This window comes from Callorhinus ursinus, unplaced genomic scaffold (genome assembly GCF_003265705.2).
Source record: "Callorhinus ursinus isolate GAN/ISIS: 27379988/994484 unplaced genomic scaffold, GSC_fseal_2.0 scaffold4, whole genome shotgun sequence".
Classification (NCBI taxonomy): domain Eukaryota; kingdom Metazoa; phylum Chordata; class Mammalia; order Carnivora; family Otariidae; genus Callorhinus; species Callorhinus ursinus.
In genome coordinates this window covers 4,257,431-4,276,749 of record NW_027397066.1, presented here as the reverse complement: position 1 = coordinate 4,276,749, position 19,319 = coordinate 4,257,431, and the positions used below count along the sequence as shown (strand labels likewise).

The 19,319-nt window shown below is 55.3% G+C and overlaps 1 protein-coding gene across 4 annotated transcripts in view; it reads left to right on the top strand.

Annotated features, from left to right (window-relative positions):
• The window catches only part of LOC112835533 (TBC1 domain family member 14), a 201,224-nt gene that overhangs the window by 78,212 nt on the left and 103,693 nt on the right, over positions 1 to 19,319 (top strand). The window contains exons 8-9 of one of the 4 annotated variants that reach the window (XM_025887047.2): positions 1,222 to 1,319; positions 3,415 to 5,927. The exons of the other annotated variants lie outside the window; for them this stretch is intronic. Of the exons in view, the coding sequence (XP_025742832.1) occupies positions 1,222 to 1,319; positions 3,415 to 3,594 (278 nt within the window). The 3' untranslated portion in view covers positions 3,595 to 5,927. Of the gene's footprint in view, positions 1 to 1,221; positions 1,320 to 3,414; positions 5,928 to 19,319 lie in introns of those variants that run through there. 4 annotated transcript variants of the gene reach the window in all.

The following is a 19,319-nucleotide window of genomic DNA, read 5'->3' as shown; positions in this document are numbered from 1 at the left end:
TAACAGTAAAGGGCTCGGGAGGCAACGGAGCTGGAGTCCGGGGCCTCTGTTGCCAGCTGGTAGGCCCGGGGCAGTGACCAGACCTTCTGTGTCTCCACTGTCTGTATTTGTAAAAATGTCTCTGTAGTCCCAGAGCCTGGGTTATTTTCATGAACCTGAGCTGGTAACTTCGAGGTCCTGAGGCAGGCAGAGCTAAAGATCATGGAGAATATGATGTGGCCAGCACCTGATGGTAGGAGGGCACAGCGGTCACTGAGTGTCAGTCCTGTCCTGTCCGGTGTCACGCGTGGGTAGCATGTCCTCTCACTGAACACCTCGTGGTAACTGGACCTCAGGCAACAGGAAACAGATGCTCAGTTGGGGGCATTACAGGACTTGCACACAGTGATTCAAAGCCAGGGTCCACATCGGGCCTCCCGGCCGTCTCCTCTCTCACCACTGTGTCTGCAGCTGCGTGGGGGGCTGGTCTGGGTTAAGACTGGTGGGGGTCAGCTATGGCTGCGCATCAGAATCACCTGGGAGCTTTTCAGACCAGCTCAGTCAGGATCTCATCTGGGGACCTGGGCTCGCAGACTTGGCTTCAGTGAAGCTCCCAGGGCTGAGAACCTTTGCACTAAATGATTTATTTGATTCTTTCCAGTTCCAGCTTCCAGTTCCATCCCCTTCTGTGGGCCGCTACTCAAACCACTAGCCTCCTTTTTCTTCCCTGTTCTGCAGACACAGGAAAGATGTACTTAGTGCGGTGTTGACTTGGGAGGGAGCGAATGAGGTGGTTACCCTGTTTTGTCTTCCCCGCTGCACTTCCCCGTCTGCAGTCCCTTTGTTTGGTCGTTAGATGAACACACACGGTGCATCGGCTGTCTCCCTCCGTATGCTCTAGAGAGCCTGGGCCTGTGTTCCGAGGGCTTACCCCACTACAGGCGTGAATGTGTGTTTGTTGAATGAATGTCTCATGCTGGGATAACAGGCATGTGTGGGTTATGCCGGCCTATTTTTTAAAAACTCGATCAGCAGTGTGTTAGTATTTTGCTCGTGCATACTGGCTTGGCTGGTGGTGCCCGGGTCTACTCTTACTGAGTACTTAACTTCTCCAAAGGGTTGGTACACCTGACTGATCTGACTTCAGCAAAAAAGGAAACAAAAATGTCTGTTTCATAACCTTGTCTTAATGAAATTTCCCCCCCTCTCCCTCTTTTCCCTTCTCCATTCAAAATGATTAAGAATGTTATACAAATGCCAAGGGAGAGAATGGTATAGAAGAGTGTCCAGATGGTAAAGACATACCCAGTAACGAAGAGCGTCTGTTAGATTTTAATAGGGTAAGTGGACTGTCCTCCTTACTAACTTACTAACGGCCACACCCCCTTGCCACTCAGGCTGGAGCCTGGGAGCCCTGGGAGCTCCGCCCACCCGCCTTCCCAGGTCAACCGGCTCCATGGCCCTCAGCCTCCGCCTGCATCGCCTCCCACCCCATCCGCTGACTACCAAGGCTTCCTGCTCCCCCGCCCCGACCCTCGTCCATCCCAGTGCTGCCACAGGGAATTTCTGCATACCAGTTGGACCTTGTCACTCCCTCAGAAGCCCTTGGGTGGGCACCAGCAGGGAGCCCTTCGGGTGCGCTCAGCAGACGGACGGACCCCACCGTCCTGTGCCCTCACCACGCCCAGCGTGGCACTCTGGTCTCAGCCCTGGCCCCAGGCCGCTTTCAGTTTCTGTACCACCGCCTCCCCACCAGGCCGTTGAGCTCCCGTCAGGCAGGCAGGCGGCCGAATCAAAGGAAACGTGTCTCTCTCCTCTGTGTCAGCTCAGGTCCTGTGAGGACTTTTCCCCCAAAGCACCCTAGGGTGTTAGCACCCGCAGCCCGGTCTTTCCCCCCTTGGTGAATGGTGCCCCGCAGCATACCCTGCTGCCGCACCCACGCCTGGGAGCCGCTCTCTGGCCCCGGGCCCCTGACCGCCCCGCCTGTCAGCCGTCGCCCCTCCCCCTCCTCCCGTCTCCCGCACCCTGTGCAGGCTGAGCGCCCCCTCGCGGGTCCTCCCAACACCTGACGGGTGCCGTCCCTGTGCCATTCTGCACAGACTCGGGACCTCCCGCCTGAGGCCGTGCAGACCTGAGCTGTGTGTCTCAGCTGGGACTCGGCGACTCCCGCTCTTAACCACTGTGGCCTTCCGTCACTGCACCTTGCCCAGAAAGGCCCTGTGTGGCTCTGCTGCCCCGTGCCTCCGGCCCCACATCCTCTCTTCTCCCCTCCGTCCTTGTGGCTGTCTTCTGCTTCTGCCTCTGGGGTCCCAACCAGGGATGCTGCTGCCATTTGGAAATGGGGGGTGTTGTTACTATGACTGGGGGGTGCTGGGTACTCTGAGGATGGGGGTGTTCCTAGTTTCTGTGATGGGGGTGTTGCTGGTTCCTGTGACTAGGGGGCGGGGGTGCTGCTGGTTCTTGTGACTGGGGAGTGCTGGTTACTGTTGGGGGGGGTTTTGCTAGTTACTGTGACTGGGGGCGTGCTGGTTACTCTGGGGGGTGGGGACATTGCTCGTTATTGTGACTCAGGGAGGTGGGGGGATGTCGCTGGTTACTGTAATTGGCTGGTGGGGGTGGCATGTTTCTGGTCACTCTGGGGGAAGGGGTCTTTGCTAATCACTTCAGGGGTAGGGGGAGCATTACTAATTGCTATGGAGGGGGGAGAGTGGTGTTGCTAATAACTCTGACTGGGTTTGGGGAGCACTGGTAGTTACTGTGACGAGGGAGGGGCTGCCATTTGCATTCAGTGTCCTTGGGGGACAGAGATGCTGACCATCTGGTGTGTGGGGGACAATCCCACACAGTAAAGAGTTTTTAGAACTCCAGTCCTGAAGCCCGGCCCCCAGGCTCCCAGGCAAGCTCTTGGCTGTACCTTGCACAAGGCTTGCTTCTCAGCCTTCAGGTGAGGATGCTTCTCAGAACTCCCTTCCCTGTCGCAGCTGTATGACGTGTGTGTGTCCTGTCTGCGCCACATCACCTGGTTTACACCGCAGCGTGCAGTTGTGTTGGTTGGTCGGCTTGCTGTGGGCTCTCCTGGAAGGCGAGCCCGGGGAGGGCACGGCCGTGCTGACCTCCCTGGGGTTCCCGGTGCTCAGCCCAGCCCCCAGCTGTGGCCAGGCCTTAGACATTGGTTTTGTGCAGCCCTCACACGTGGAACGTTTTGTCCCAGGGACTGAACTGAACATACAGAATTAGGATTTGGGACCCTTTATGGATCACGGAGGAGAGGTGGTTGGGTTTGCTCTGAAGCAGTGCAACTCTTCATATTCTTTAGCTCTGCCAAGAAAGCCAGCGATTTGCCGTGTGATCTCTGTATATCAAGAGTGTTTCATGTAGCCCTTTTGGAAAAAAGTCTGGCTTTTGATCTGTTGAAAACTGTTCCTTTAATCCCAGGTGTCTTCTGTTTATGAAGCAAGGTGTGCCGGAGAGAGAGATGCCGGAGCAGAATCCAGTGGCTTCCGCAGAAAGATCTACTCCAGCGCCGGCTCCGGCTCGGAGGGCTCTGGCTCGGAGGGCGGAGGCGAGTGGGCGGACCCTGGCGAAGAAGAGCTCTTTTCTCGAACTCATCTCTAATCCTGCAGAGTAGTACAGATTATTTTTTGAGAGTGATATGTGATGGCAAATTACCCTTTTGTGAGGCCTGTTAATCTAAAGCAACAACTTAGGTTTCTTCTTCAATTAACTGATTCAGATCAGCAATTATCTTTCTCTTCTTGCTTATTTTAGAGTTGAGGACAGCTATCCTGTTGAAGATTTTTTGTTTTCCAAGCTGTTGAATTCTTGGCTATTTGAAATAGACTAGATTGTGTTGTCCAATCAAGAATGGGTGTGCATGTGCTTGTCTAGAAGCATCCCTGCTTTCCGCATCTTGACTGCAGTTGCTGTCTGTCCTTCCAGCTGCAGCCCGGTCACTGTCACCTTAGCTCCGCGGTGTCCGCAACCACTTCTGCTCTCCAGAGACTTGAGCTTTGGAACCTTTAGGCTTTGTTCTCTCAGAACTGGGATATAAATACCTACCCCTGCAATGGATCGGGGCCTTTCTCAAGGCAAGAGGGAAGCATGGGTGACTCATCCACGGTCTTCATTCGGTCAGATCTCATGTACATTTGACGTAGGAACCACAAGGGTGTGCTTTTAGAGACTTACAAAATACTGTGTTTTCTCTCTTAGGATTCTCCCCCCCTCGAGTATCATGGAAGATACTGTGGTTTGTGATTTTCTTGCTAACTGGAGGAGCCAAGGCTTTTGGGGTGTGGGGTAGCAGAGGAGGCCGAGTGGGGCAAGAGCGTACCCCCAGCCTGTTCTTACGTTGCGGTTACTTTTACGCCAAAACACCCCTTCAGGGTTACTCGTGGTGAGGGTCTTAGTTGCAAATTATGATTTTCTGGTGACCTCCATTGAATCGAAGCCTCCAGAACTCAAAATTATAAACGTCTGACATGCAGTAAAGGCCACCTCGTCACCCCGAAGCAGCCCTGGCTGCAACAGCCAGCTGCTGTCATGGCCGTGATTCGGTCGAGCTTAGATCGCATTTTGTGTTGGAGAGAATGTTCTGGGCAAGTTCTGTGTGGTGGGCTGGGGGCGGGCAGAGACGTGCTTTCTCCCAGACCTTTGTGATGGCTTCACGGAACTCGCTTCCCGCTTCCCGCTTCCCGCGGGGGCCCAGCCGTCAGTCTGTCTCCTACAAGTCCTGCCCGCTCAGGATGGCCGCCACCTCGGGTTTTCACGCCAGCGGGCAGCAGGTGGAGCTGCGAGGAGCGGTGTTTGTGAAACCAAATTGTTTTCCTATTTAAAAAAACAAAACCTAATGTGTAAAATCAGTTTAGCGTGTCTGTAACACCAGGAACGGCAGAGAAGTCTGACGTGGACGAGACAGCTTCGCCACGAATCTTGGCAGGTAGTACATACCCTGTCCAGTTCACTAGCCGGGGGCTGGAGTGGCTGAGAAAGCCCTGGTTTGCTTCGAGCCCCAGGTGTGGTTGCCTGTGTCGTAACTGAGAACACAGACAACTCCAAGGCTGTGGAATCACCCCGGGTTGTGTGTGTCCTCACCATGAGAAACCTGCTGGACGGTCGGCTTGGATCTCACCACATGTCAGGGTTTGTTCTTACACAGCACATCTTAAGACACTTTAAAGTGTGTGTGTGTGTGTGTGTGTGTGTGTGCGCGCGCGTGCACGTGTGTACGTGTGCAGGTGTGTGTGTATGTGTGTGCAAGGTTTATGTTGCTGTTATTTATTTACAGACTTTATAAGGTTTTATGTATTTTTCTTTCTTCCGGAGCTTCCTAAAAAGTGATTAGCATCTGCACTGAAATATAATTTAACAGCAAAGGCAAAAAAGAATTGGAAGTTGTAAATTCCTAAAATCACTACAGTGACGATCCTTCTAGAAATCGTTGCTTATGTAGCAGAGACCAAATAAATATATTTCAGATACAACCTTTAGCTCAGTTGATTTTGGACAGCTGCTTTTTATCAAGACAGGGCTCCAGGTGGCAGAGGCACCGACTTCCTCCCGCACTGGCCGGAAGACGGTGCACCTTCCACGGGGGAAAGGGGTTGGGTTATAAATGGGCAAGGGGATTACCAGATTATGTATTTATTTGTTTTCATAGCTAAGTGGCTGAAGCCCAGAGGCTTTCAGCAACAGAGTTGAAAGTGTGGTTTTTAGTTTTGTGAATGGATGATCACAAAGAAAAAGCATTTTTTAAAAAGTTGGCAAAACGCTGAAACGCCCTGTGGTATGAAGCGCATTGCATATCTGTAGCACTGAAGTATCCGTTTTCCATTCCTGGGCTGAGATTTTTTTCCCCGTGGTTGTATTGTTCTGATTTTACGTACACCAGAGTAACTGATTTTTTGTTTTCTTGTGGAGTTAACACCAAATAAAAATTTCGAAAAACAGTTGGTTGTCTTTGTTTATCATAGCAAAGAATCTTTTGTAACGAGCCCCAGCCTTGTCTTAAGGACCTGGGTCAGGAGAAGATAGAAAGTGCCCAGGTCACATCATTCCAGATGAAGGGATTTAGCTCTCACAGGCATTGCTCAAGATGCTGGCATTCTGCTTTGCTGGAAAAGGAGGAGAGGGTCCTGCTGATAAACAAGTCGCTCCCCCACTCCAACCCTAGCTCCTATCTGAATCCTGCAGAGAACACAGCATTTTTGTCCATAGGTGTAGACAAAACTTCTATCTTTTTCTTATGAAAAAAATTTATTAACAGGATCGGTGTTCATTGTAGAAAAAGACATTAGTGTGTTTTTAAAATATAAGGGAAAACTGGGGCACCTGGGTGGCTCAGTTGTTGAGCGTCTGCCTTCGGCTCAGGTCATGATCCCGGGGTCCTGGGATTGAGCCCCTCATCGGGCTCCCTGCTCCGCAGGAAGTCTGCTTCTCCCTCTCCCACTCCCCCTGCTTGTGTTCCCTCTCTCGCTGTGTCTCTCTCTGTCAAATAAATAAAATCTTAAAAAAAAAAAAATATATATATATATGTGTATATATATATATATATGGGAAAACTCCTCTGCACTGCCACGGCCGCCGGAGCTGGTGGCTGCTCCCGTCCGTGCCCAGCGCCTTCTAGACATCCCGCCGAGCGTGTGTCCAACTAGCACACCCTGTCTCTGGGCCGTGCTCCCCTGCTCTTCCGGACTTCAGACGCACGGCTTCATGCAGACGTCTTCTCATGGCTGTGACTATGGGCCTGCCTCAGTTTCTTGTTTGTTTGTTTTAAGATTTCGAGAGAGAGAGAGCACGAGTGGGGGTTAGAGGGAGAAGGAGATACAGACTCCCCGCTGAGCAGAGAGCCGGACGTGGGGCTCCATCCCAGGACCCCAGGGTCGTGACCTGAGCCGAAGGCAGGTGCTTAACTGACTGAGCCACCCGGGCGCCCCTGTATGTAAGTTTTTATAGCTGTATTATTCTGTTCTAGAGATGTAGTAGGTTCCTCACTGATCCGCGTGTAGAATGTCCCTTTTCTGTGTAGTCAGTATTCTGCATAGCCCTTGTGTGGACACCTGTAAACCTGGGTGTCCTTGTACAGTCACTCCTGAGGGGGTTGCGGCCTGTGGATGCCTGCTGCACCCATGAGGCTCCAGCATCACATGGACCAGGAGGTCCTTCAGGGCCTCTGTTGGAAGTCGGACATCCTTTCTCTCACCATCTGTAAGCTGGTCCTCAGCTTTGGTTATTTCAGGCAAGTACTTTCTCCAGTTAGCATTTGTCTTTCATCTGGGGCAGAGGACAAGTGGATTCTATACAGAAGCATTTCAGTGTTGTTTTATCCGTTTTTTATTTTTTTAATGGTTTCTGGGATGTGTGTGCATGTTTTTAAATGCTTTCTTCACCTTGAAAGAGTATAAGAGCATATACTTCTGTGTTTCTAGAACCCATCTACTTCATGTAGATTTTTCTTTCTTTTTTTTTTTTTTTAAGTAAGCTCTTTGCCCGATGTGGGGCTCGAACTCACGGCCCTGACATCAAGAGTCACGTGATCTTCCGACTGAGCCAGCCAGGCACCCCTGTCGAGTTGGTCTTTGAAGCATGTAAATTATATACGAGGAGTGAGCCTTAAGGATTCAGCCTCCCTTTTTCCTGGCTAGTTGGCCAGCTACCCCAACTCGGTGTGTTATAATCGCTGACTGCCTAGGCGTGGCCCGAGTCTTCCTGGGTATAGCGGCAGTGCCCAGTTGGAGTTGGACAGGGAGCTCCCCTCCCGGAAGTGCCTGAGACAGGCCTGGAGGGTGTTCGTGCAGCAAGGTGGTCCCTTGTTCTGGTTTGATAGGTTGTCCACGGGAGGTGTGCCTTGGGGCCACCTTGACTGTGGTCAGCCTACTTGCTTACCGGTGCCCACACTAGACCGTTGCTCTGTGCACAGGGTCACCTGGAGATTCAGCTCTGTCCACAGGAATTGTGACATCACGGCTAGGTGCTTCTCAACCAAAGGGGTATAAAGCCCTCTATTTTTAAAAAAAAAGATTTATTTATTTATTTTGGGGAGGGGTTGAAGGCAGAGGGACAGAATCTCCAGCAGATTCCCCTCTGAGCGCAGAGCCCGATTGTGGGGCTCCATGTCACACCCTGAGATTGTAACCTGAGCCGAAATCAAGAGTCGGACGCTCAGCCCGCTGAGCCGCCCAGGCGCCCCTAAAGCCCTCTCTGTAAAAGAGTGTTGAGCTGCTGCTCTGGTGGCTGTGCGTGCCTGGGGCCACACCTGCTCCGCCGTCCAGGAACAGAAAGGGGCGCCCAGCCTGGGGTTTCTCTTGAGAGCAGCCGGCGGCTGGGCGGCATCACCGGCCGCACTGTTTTGAGCACAGAGGCCGGGAAAGGCACCCCCGCTTGAGAGCCTGCCACTAGCCTTGCGTCACTGGTGTGGGGAAAGAGGATCGCCAGGGACAGTTGCCTCACTGGACTGAACTAGCAGTGACTGGCAGTGACCTCACCACCTAACACGTGGATGGTGTCCGCCAGTCTGCTAGTAACAAGAACAGCGGGCATCCTTCCAGGCATCGGGTCGTGTTAACGGACAGCCCCGTGAAGTAGGTGCATTTGCCCGCTCTACAGATGGGAAGAGACTGAGGCACTTCCCTGCAGTCTCGCGCGAGCTTCGAGGTGGGGCCAAGATTTGAAGTCCGCCTAAGCAGAGATCGTAACAGGACCTCTTGGAGGGTAGGTTTGTAAAGATAAAATAGCACAGCCAGAACGCAGAGTCGGGGAGACACGGTCCCGTCCTGGGGGTGCGCCCAGGAAAGAAGCAAAGCCGGAAGTGCAAAGGAGAAGCTGCTGCACCCCAGTTGGTAACTCTCAGAAGAAAAATCACGTCCGCAGGCTGCCCCTTCCTTCCCTCTTCTCCCCCTGCACGGTGGGGGATGGCAAAGGGGGGCGTAGCAGAGCCTCGGGGTCAGGCCCTGCAGAGGCCAGTGCAGCTGGGTGCTGACCATGGCCATGTGGCTGGCTCAGTCCTGCCCTCTCCCTGATGGGAGGTCACACTGTCCCCCTTCAGACAGGAAACCAGCTGCCCTGGCCGGCTCCAGCTCCAGGTGGTGTCTGGGCCAGGGGGCAGTGGCTGGGGCCACGGCACAACCGGGTGTCCCCTCAGAGCCGAGTCTGGCGTAAGGGGGCAGGCACATGGCCTGCTGCAGCTCAGTCAGACTGGGCCTGCCACTTTGTGTCACAGTCCAGGGGATCTCTCGGGGCCTGTCTGGGGAGGTGGGAGAGGCCCCTCCCTTTGGCCTGCCACTCAGGAGGCCCTGGCCTCCCCCGAACCCATCCTGCAGTCACAGATGGGGACGACCGCCCTCAGCTTCCAGATGAGGGGGGTTAGGTGAGCTGGTCCTCGGCCGTCCCCCAGCCCTGTGACCTTGGGTGTGCATTTCAGGCACGGCTGGTGACAGGTAAGGTTTCCTCCTCCCCGGCCCGAGGACAAGCTCCAGAGTGCGCCTCGCCCTCCCCTCTGGCTCCCCTCCCCCTGCCCCTGCACATGCTTCTCTCTGTCCCCACACGCTCCTGCGTCCTGAGCCAGTCCTGGAAGCCAGCTCCGGCCCCCAAGGGGCCCCTGCTCTGACCCTGCTGCTCCCTCAGCCTGAGCACATCGACTGCGAGCCCATCAACCAGGGTCCTTCCTGGCCATTCGGGCTTGTCCATTGCCCCAGCTTGTGCCGAAGGCCCCAGACCAAGTCCGCTGCTGGCTCCTCACTCCCGGGTCTGGGGCCCACCTTCCCACCACTGTGGCTTCTACTTTGTCTTTCAGGCCCCCGGGCAGAGCCCCCACGGGAACTTGGGCCCACTGTGGGCCTGACCTGCTGGGAGAGGCCACTGGCCCAGCCCGGGGGTGGCTTTGGGCACATTCTCCCTTTGCTAAAGAGGAAGCAGCATCGAAGGAGCCTCAGCCTGAGTGCCCTAAACCCCAGGTTCGAGCGACCCCAGGGCTCACAGGGGTCACTGAGGACCTTGAGCAAGTCCTGCTCCCTTCTGGGCTTGACTCTGGCCCTTCTCACAGACCTGGGGCCCCAATTCCTGCTCGCCACAAATGTCAAACATGCCCATGGCCGCCTCCCACAAACCGCAAGCTGCAAGCCAGCGATAACGGACAGCCCAGCCCTGTGGCTCCCCAGCTAGGCCGCCTCACTCCAGCCCAGTGATCACAGACCTGACAACTTCTCAGAGACATTAGGGAGACATTAGGGACCCCCAACTAACAGAACTCAGCGGTGGCAGACCTGGCCCTGAGCCCTGCGCTGCCCTGTGCTTATGCTGCCCCCTCCCCCACACCTGCACCTGTCTCCATGACCACCCTTAGGAGCCTGCATTTGCCTGGCAGTTCCCCCACCACGTAAGGCCCTAGCCAGGGTGCTGGGCGAGCCTCTTTCCATGCAGTTGGGGGGTCCTGGGCTCCCCCTCCCTGCCTCTTCCACCCCCCACCTGCACTTCCCCTTCCCGAGTGGGGGAGGAAGTGAGAGACCTGGAACTCTGGGTGACTTCCTCATGCTGAACCTGGGCCCCCCACTCGCACATGCTTCCCCCAGACTTAATGCCATCACATGTGACGCTGTTACCTGGACGAGGCTGGCAAGCAGTGGAGCCTCATTGCCTACTGGTCTGTGCCTTGAGCTTACTGAGTCCTCACAGTGGAAATGACCACTGCAGGTTGGGGTCTTTTGGGGGCTGGGGTCTTGTTCATGTTGGCACGAAGCTGCTAATTAGGAGGAAAGGAGGTCTCTGGGCCTTGGTCATAAACGGGGTTTGGAAACATTCATTCATTCAACAGATATGTATCAAGATCGTACTATGTGCTAGGCCCTAACCCTGATGCTGGTAATAAATTTTGTTTTTCTAAATCAGTAAACCTCCCGCAGCCCTGGTTCTGTGGGAAGGAAGCTCTCACGACATCCTCTTCCATCTCTCCAGCCCACCTGAGCCACGGCCATTCTTGAGGGGCCTGAAGGAAGGCGTGCCTCCAAGTCCAGGCAGCTCTTTACATCTGGAGACTCTTCCTTATCTGAACCCCCAAGTTTCCCTGCCGCCACCCCAACCAACCCACACACCACAGGAAGCCCACACGCTGGTGGTGGGGGGGGGAGGACCGGGTGAAGTGGGTGAGGCCCTGCTCTGCCCTGGCCAGCTGGGTGGCCTTGCCAAGGTCGAGGGCGTCTCTGGGCAGGGCACGGGGAGGAGGGAGCCACGACCATCGATTCCACACACTCAGAGGGGGCGTGGCCCTTCCTGCAGAGCGAATAGAGACTGGCCGAGCCTCCGTCTCCACCCATCACTGCAGATGGGCTGCTGACAACAACATGGTTTCCTCCGTGGCAGTGTCTGGCTTTCTGGCCTGCCTACAGATCCCAGAAAGCTGGGCAAGCCGCTGCCTGGGCACGGCCTCCCTGGGCCTGGAAAACCAGATGGTGTGCAGTGGGGAGCCTCCACTTACCAGCCCGATGGAGGGAGGCCACGTGGGGCAGCTGGAGGAGCCCAGGGCTGGGTCCAGACCGCCTGGCTCTTCCGCCATGTGGCCTTCTGCAAGCCATTCACCCTCTTGAGCCTCAGTTTCCTCCTCTGTACGACTGGCAAAGCGAGACCGACCGCCAGGCTGAGCAGGAATAATGTGCCTGCACGTATGGGGTGGTGGATAGGTGCTAATTCCCTCTGTAGTGGCCGCCCAAGTCAACTGGTCAGACCATCCCAGAATCTCTGGTTAGTTTGTCAGAGTCTGGCTGGCAGCATCCAGGTGGGTATGGCTGGGGTGGGCACCGTCATTCGGGAAGAGATGGAAATAGGGAGGTTGCAGGGGTCAGTTTGTGAGAGGCCTTGAATGGCTCTTGCGAAAGGCTCATCCTGGAGGTAGCAGGGAGCGTGGAGAGGTGTGAACGAGCACCATTTGTGTCGAGGGTACAACAGGGGTCTCTGAGGTTGGACAAGGATTTCAGAATCAGCTGACGCACAATACTCTTCTAGAACTTTTATAGCTTTTAAGTTTCCTCCCTTCCCTACAGTTGGATGAGCTCCTTATACTCCTGTGAATGGGGCCCTGGGCAGGTGACCGTGCCTGGGCTTAGCCAGGTGCTGTTGCTGATCTCTGGGGTCTTAATGCAAGCCACTTCCCTGCTCCGACCCGTCTCCTCCTCTGGAGAAAATCATTCAGAGATTATCCAGCCCGCCTCCAGCGTAGCAGTGAGTTTGGCTGTTTAATCCTGGATGGAAAAGCCCTTTGTAAACTGTGTGTGAAGAAGCATTAAAGTCATAACTGCATTATGCTAAAAATAACAGGTCTCACCATTCTGCAGCCCTAATGATGATATTAAGCCAGCAAGGTGACCTCACTCAAGGTGAGGCGAGCCATCCCCTCCTGATGGAACGTGTAGGAAGTACACATTTGGACCCTGGGAGTGACCCCGAGATGGGTCCCTGCCTCCATCCCCCACTCAGAGCTTCCTAAGGGACCCACTTCAGAGGACTTGGCAAAATCGCCCTTGGCTGAGAACCACTGCTTGAGTTTATCGGAAATGGGGGGCAGGGAGGAGGGAGCTCGTTAAATACCACCACCAGACTACAACCAGCCAAATCCGCAAGGTGGCAAATTCTACAAGATAAGCGATCCGGTGTCACCCACAAGTATGTGGCACAGGAAAAACAAAGGAAGGGGAAACTCGATTAGAAGAGGTGTAAGACATCTATCTACCAAGTGCAGTTTGTGGCCTTTGGAACTTGATTTGGACACGATAAAAAGACAGAAGGATGACGGGGAAAAACTTCGTGCTGGAGATGGGCATGGGACGAGCTGTGATACAAGCTGCACTTGACACAGCGGTGTGAGCAGGGAGCGGCAGAACGCGGGGGCCCGCACCCCTCCCCTGCTTTGCGTAGATTTGACACTTTCCATCTTTAATTAAAACTGTTCGAAAGAACAAAATCAGTAAGCCCGGAGTGGGAAACGTGAGGTTTTCGCTCAGCAGTGGAGCCTCATTCTGAAGGGCCCAGGTGGGGTCAGAAGGGCCGGAGGTGGCACAGGCCGGCCTCTCGCCCTCCGCTGGGAGCGGGCCTCCTGCTGGACGCAGACTCGCACCCAGTCCGCACTGGGAGGGGGCCCCCGCAGCACTCTCAAACGGTCCCGCTTCCTGGGGCGGGTATAAAATCAGTGTCCGCGCCTTACACGGGTCACCCCGAGCTTGAGCTTCACTCCCCCGGGCCAGGCCGATGTGGTGGAGACAGGGGCCTTCCCACCCCTTCAGACCCGGGGCCTCCCACCAGCTGTGTTAAATGCACCGCCCCCATCATCATTCAGGTGTGAGTCTCCTGGCTCCGAGCCTGGGTCTCTCTCCTCACCATACGTGGTCTCCCTGCATAAGCCCCGGGAGGGGCTGGAGGGGGCCTCTTGTGCTTCTTCTATGTTTTCGGTTCAGAGATCCACTTGGAGCCCTGATAGGGAGCTGAGGCAGGCTGGGTGGCCTCTGTGTCCCCCAGAATATGGCCCCGAGTCCATGCGCCCTGGAACCACCCACTCACCTCCTCAGAGTGATGCTGCATGTGCCCCCTCCTACGCGCACACCCCCCACCTGCTCCTTCCTGATCCCACTCCAGTCCCCGTCTCTCCAGGGACCACATCTCCCCAAGTCCTCCCAAGAGCCCAAGGATGTGGTGATCAATGGGCATCTCCATTTTACAGATGAACAAACTGAGGCTCAGAGGGGTGTGAGTCGTGTGTGAGGCCTCCCCGCCCCAGGATCAGGATATGGTACAGCGGCCCAGAGCAGAGCTCTGGAGCTAGAGGGCCTGGGTTCACATCCTCCCTGTGTACTTAGCTGCCATGGGGCCTTGGGCTGGAAGGTCCCCCTGTCTGAGCCTCAGTTTCCTCTCTGTGACACGGGCAGGTGCCAGGATGATGGGAGTGGACGCATCCACGGTGCAGGAGGCGGTAAGGCTTTGCTGTTTGCCCTCCTCGGGGTGGGTCCCGGGCTGCCTGCTGGGGACCTGAGGCCTGTATGGAGACCCGACAAGGCAAAAGGGTATCTGGGAGGGTGGCCTGGGCGTCAACACAGGCATAATCGGGGTGGGGATGGTGTGGGTCTGGCGGCGCCTGGGGTAATGTTGGGAGCCCCCCCGCCGGAGGGACCAGGAATCCGAGCAAGAAGGGCGTCTGGGAGTTCTGGGTAGCGGGCAGAGCAGGGGCAAAGGCTCATTTGCGAGGACAACCCCAGGTAGTTCTGTGAACCTGGACAGACCTCAGACGCAGTGACAGAACCTCCTGTGTGGCCAGGAGGGGTGCCCCACAGAGATCATCACGTGTGGGAAGGAGCTCCTCCTCCCTCCCCCTCCCCGCCCTCCCCTGCCCTCCCCTGCCCTCCTCGTGCAGCTCTTACGTGGGCCCAGACCCCACAGCTTCTAAACCAGGCTTTGCTTTCTGAGGGTGACAGCAGCAGGCAACTGGATGATCCTTTAAAAAACACAGCTATTTGGAACATTCTGCTGTGGTGTGCATGCACGGGGAGCGCTGCCCCCAGGCACTGTTTCCTTTATACCTAGAGCCTTTAAGGCCTCCAGCCCCTCTTAAGATTCAGTAAGCCGGAGGCCACAGGGTTCCCCGGGTCTCCCTCCCTCCTCCCCCCGCCCCTGGCAAGGCCATGCATTCCCTAAATCTGAGGGTCTGTTGGTTTCATTATAACTCACTTGGTCCAGCCAATTACTTGGGATGCTCTGGGAATGAGTGACCTTTGATTCTGGGCCAGATCCACCTGGGTTCAAGCATGCCCAGTGAAACGGGGCAACAGAGGAGCATCGTAGGGTCACTAGGGTGCCTAGAGACGCTGTGACAGAGGGTGGGCCACACAGACCACGGCCACGCGGCTCTGTTGTGCTGCCTGGCTGTGCACGGATCCCTAACCTCTTGGAGCGTGAGCACGGATCTGTGCTTGCTTTGCTTAAGGGCTTTAGTAAGAAGGGGCCCCAGGCACGGGGCCCCAGGCTCAGAGCCCTCATCGGACGGTTTACTGTGATTCTCGGTCTGCCGGTTACCCCTCAGTGAGCATCCTAGCCCATCTGCATTATAAACAGAGCATATCCTTGTCAGGGGGAAATCTAAGTTTCAAAAATATATAGGGACAGAATCAGTCGTGTGTTCTGAGACTCATTTCAGTGTTACTTCTTCCTGTTCATGCCTGTGGATGATGCATATTCCATTTTCTTTGCTTATACTTTATTTAAAATTCAGTATCACTCTTACAACTTAAGCATTTCGTCTGTGCTATAATAAACACTTTTTAATGGTTGCCTGTGAGTCTCTCTGTTTAATCTCCCCTATGATCAGACATGTACGTTATGTCCATTTCACTATTGCAAATAACACCGGTGAATATCTTTTTACAATACTCTTTGCCTGAAATTTGGGGTAACTTTCTACGGCTAGCTCCTTTCAAGTGTATTAATAGACTGAGGAGATTCTGTGTGTTACACTTTTTTTCTTTCGCTTCCCTCTCTGCTGGAGCTTTCGCTCATGAAAGTGTTGCTACGAGAAGATCTGCCTCCCTGCATTCAGTGAGTTGAACCTAGTGCAGGTAGGAGACAGGTAAGTGCACCTGTTAAAACTGGGAGTAAAATGCCAGTTGATGGCTCTGGTGTGAGGGTCTGAGGGCCACTTCTTGAAGCCAAGTGCAGAGGCTTTGTGGTGGCTTCCCTGGTGGTTCGCTCTTCCATCTCTGCGCCTCTGGCTGTCTTCTCTGGGCTGAGTTTGTGGGAAGCCTGACCTCCAGCTCTGCCGGGCTACCCCTGCCTCTGCTTTTATTTTTTTATTTTTTACTTTTATTATATTGCTTAATTTCCAGAAGTAACAAGAGAACCCCAAATTCCAGGCATTTCCAGAAAGCGAGCACTCCCATGTCCGCGGTGAAGGAGGTAGCCCTCCAAGGAATAAAGGCAGAAAGGATGAGTTTTCTGGTGGATTTCTGAAAACGCTTGGGCTGCGGGGAAGCACTTTTGGAAATAAATGAGGGCTGGGCGCTCTGCCTCTGCCCCATGGGGATGGTCTGGCCCTGGTGGCTCAAACAGGGGCTGGGGACAAGGAAGATGGGGGGGAGGGCGAGCGGCCGAGGGCTTCTGTCTGGGCAGTGGAAAACACGCTGTGGGCCCTTGGACTGGGCAGCCTCACTGCCCAGCGCCTGTCTCCTTACCTGCAAAATCCAAGTCACTGTGCGAGCTTGGCAGGTTGTGGGGCTTGACTGTGATAATGGGGTGGAACAGCCAGGATGGCACAGGGTGCCTGGGATGGCTCCAGGTACAGGTACAACGGTGAGCAGCATTTATTCATCCACTCAACAGATATTTATGGAGCTCACATTCGGGGGCTGGGTGCGTCAAAGTCAGGGGCAAAATGTGTGTTTGAGAGACTAGATCCCCATATCTCCCGAGGAGAGATGCAAAGGGGTATTGCCGGGCGAGAGGCCTCTGGCCTCATCCTGTGCCCACCTCCTACCCCATCTGCCCTTTGGGCCTCAGTTTCCCCTCTGAGGGATGGGCTTGAGGATCTGTAAGGGTCCTGACGCTGTGCTTATGACCCTTCTGGGGTCTGCATCTGGTCAGCGAATCATTTTCCTTGCAAGGAGATGGGGCTGAATTGGTGAGGTGACATGTCCATCTGCCTCTCGAGACTGGGGATCTGTGAGGGCAGGAACTGTGGGCGGTCAGTCACCCTGGTGTGGCCAGGGTCCAGCACGGGGCTGGTACAGGGGTGGTTTCTGTGGGTGTCTGGCACCTCCTCCTGCTTAGTAAGCCCAGGGAGGCTCGGAGGTCAGGCCTGAAGTCCCTCCGTGGGCTCTCTGAGGAGGCCCACATCCCCCCTCACCTCGGCGGGTTGACCAACACACTTTCTCTAAACCATATTACTGGGGAGGTGCCAAGAGCTCCCCAGACATGCCAGAAACTGACAAAGCCAGACAGTTTTTTACATTTAACCATCACTGCCACTTACTTTGTCTTTAATCCTCACACAACTTGGGTGGTGGAGGTGCTATGAACCTGGTAGATGGGGAAAGGCTTCTGGACACAGCCAAGGACGGGTCAGCCAGTCCTGGGCATGGGACTGAGCCAAGGGAGCTGACGGCCAGTGCTCGTCTACTTCAAGCAATGGCTTTGCAGCCCTTAAAGGAACCACTAGGCTGAGAATCATTCTGCGGATCTCAGGGTTCAGTCTGCATGGGGGAGGCTGGATGGCTTTGCCAAGGCAGTCAGCAGTGAGGCAGCAGGGCTGGGACATGGCACGGGCCACCCTAAAATATATACGGATGGGCTCTGGGAGGTGCCCGGGTTCTCACAGGTGACGGGTGCAGGCGCCCACACAGCTTATCTCGTTCCTTGCATTTTTAATTGTTAGGCTCACTGAGGGTGTAAGTGATTGACGGGCCCCAGGGAGGGGGACTCTGGGCCGGGGCAGGGAACTGGGGGTGCGTGGCAGGATGGGGAGAGGGTGAGGAAAAGGCAGACAGGGGGCGCCACATGTAAATCTGTGGGCCATAATTTTTATTTTTTTAGTTCTGGCTTCAGAACAATGGTTCCTAGTCATTGTAGGGTTTTAAAACCTTAAGACTCAGAATGAGAGCAGGAGGGGATTTGGGGGCGTTGCGAGGAACACTGTAAGGGCAGACTTAGTAATCCTATTTATTAGGTTGCTAATTAAGTCAGGCCCGAAGCAAGTCTGTACTTTCCTGTTAGTGTTTCCTTAAAATAAGCAGGGGAAGGCATGTTTGGAGTTTGAAGGAGACCCAGCATTTGTTCCTTAAAATCAACCAGAAATGTAAGCATTCGTAAAACTTCTGTTATGCACCAAGCACTGTAAGGGATGTTAATATATTGTCTTAAGAGATTGCCTTTTTATTTCTCACCCCTCCTGCCATCATAACTAATAGGGCCTAAGGGTTTTTTTTTTTTTTGAAGACATTTTATTTTTAAGTTTTTATTTATTTATTTGACAGAGAGAGAGCACAAGTAGGGGGAGCGGGAGAAGGAGAAGCAGGCTCCTCACTGAGCAGGGAGCCTGTTGCAGGGCTCCATCCCAGGACCCTGGGCAGGTGCTCAACCGGCTGAGCCACCCCGGTGCCCCACAGGAGTTTTTAGACCAAGGACGCAGGCAGGAGAAACAAGCCAGGGGTTCCTTGGCCCAACACTAATGACCTTGGCCCCGACAAATTCATCTTCCACTGCAGTCTTCCAGATACTCTGTGTAGGAGACATTATTACCCTTCCTGTCCCTGACTGCTCTGCCAATTCAAACCCTCCTTCAGATTCAGCTGATCCGTCTCTCTTACGTTTCCTCTCTGGTTAATTCTGCCACGGACAGCCCCGAGGGCTCCAAGCCGAGTGTGGGAGCACCCTAGGCCGCCCGGGTCCCAGCCACTGAAGTCTTTGCTCTTGATGTCCCCCGAATATAACAATGCAGCAGATATTTAAGTGCCAACTACGTGCCAGGCCCAGGAAACACAGCAGTACACAAGATAAACCCGCTTTGGCCCCAGGAGCCTAGATTCTCGAAGGAGGGCTTCGCCCGGTCTTGGAAGGCGGTTCCGGACGGGGCACCTGGCTTCTGACCCCCCTCTGCTCCGGCCCCGTTCTGGGACCCAGGGCCAGCGACCTCATCTCCCACTCTGCATGACGGCTTTTACCACAGACCCGGCCCAAACTGTGTCCCACCTCCAGAGGCTGTGATTTAATGGGGCTGGGGCGTGGCATGGGCGTCGGAATTTTCAAAATCCTCAGGCGACACTAAAGTGCAGCCAAGTGTGGAACTACGGCGCTAGGCACCGTGAAACAGCTCGACAAAGCAGAACTACCAGAAAAGCCCGTTTTACAGATCAAGAGACTAAGGCCGGGCCGGGATGACGCCGATCCCACGTTCTCCGGGCCGCACGTCCCGGGCCCGGGCCCGTCCGCCCGGCACACCTGCTCCGGGGCAGGGGCGCCCATCGATGCGCTCCGCCGCTCGGCTCCCCACGCCTGGTCCCTGCCCGCTCGTGCCCCTTCCCCCTCCCGGCCGCTTCCCACTTCCAAGATGGCCGCGGGTGGAGCCGACCAGGTACGGAGGCCCCTGGCGGGTGTCCACGGGGGCTGGGCGGACCCGAAGATCCCCTCAGCCCTCCCCTCGCGGCTCCACCGGGCCCTCGGGAGGGAAAAGGGCCGGCAACGCCGCTCCGGGGCCCGCGGCCGGCGGGCTAGCGGCCGAGGAGTGGCAGCGGGGCGAGCGTCGAGCTCGAGGAGCGGCGGCTGCACGGCGGGGGGGCGGCGGCCGGGCGGAAGAGCGGCGGCAGCCGAGGGCTGAGGGGATC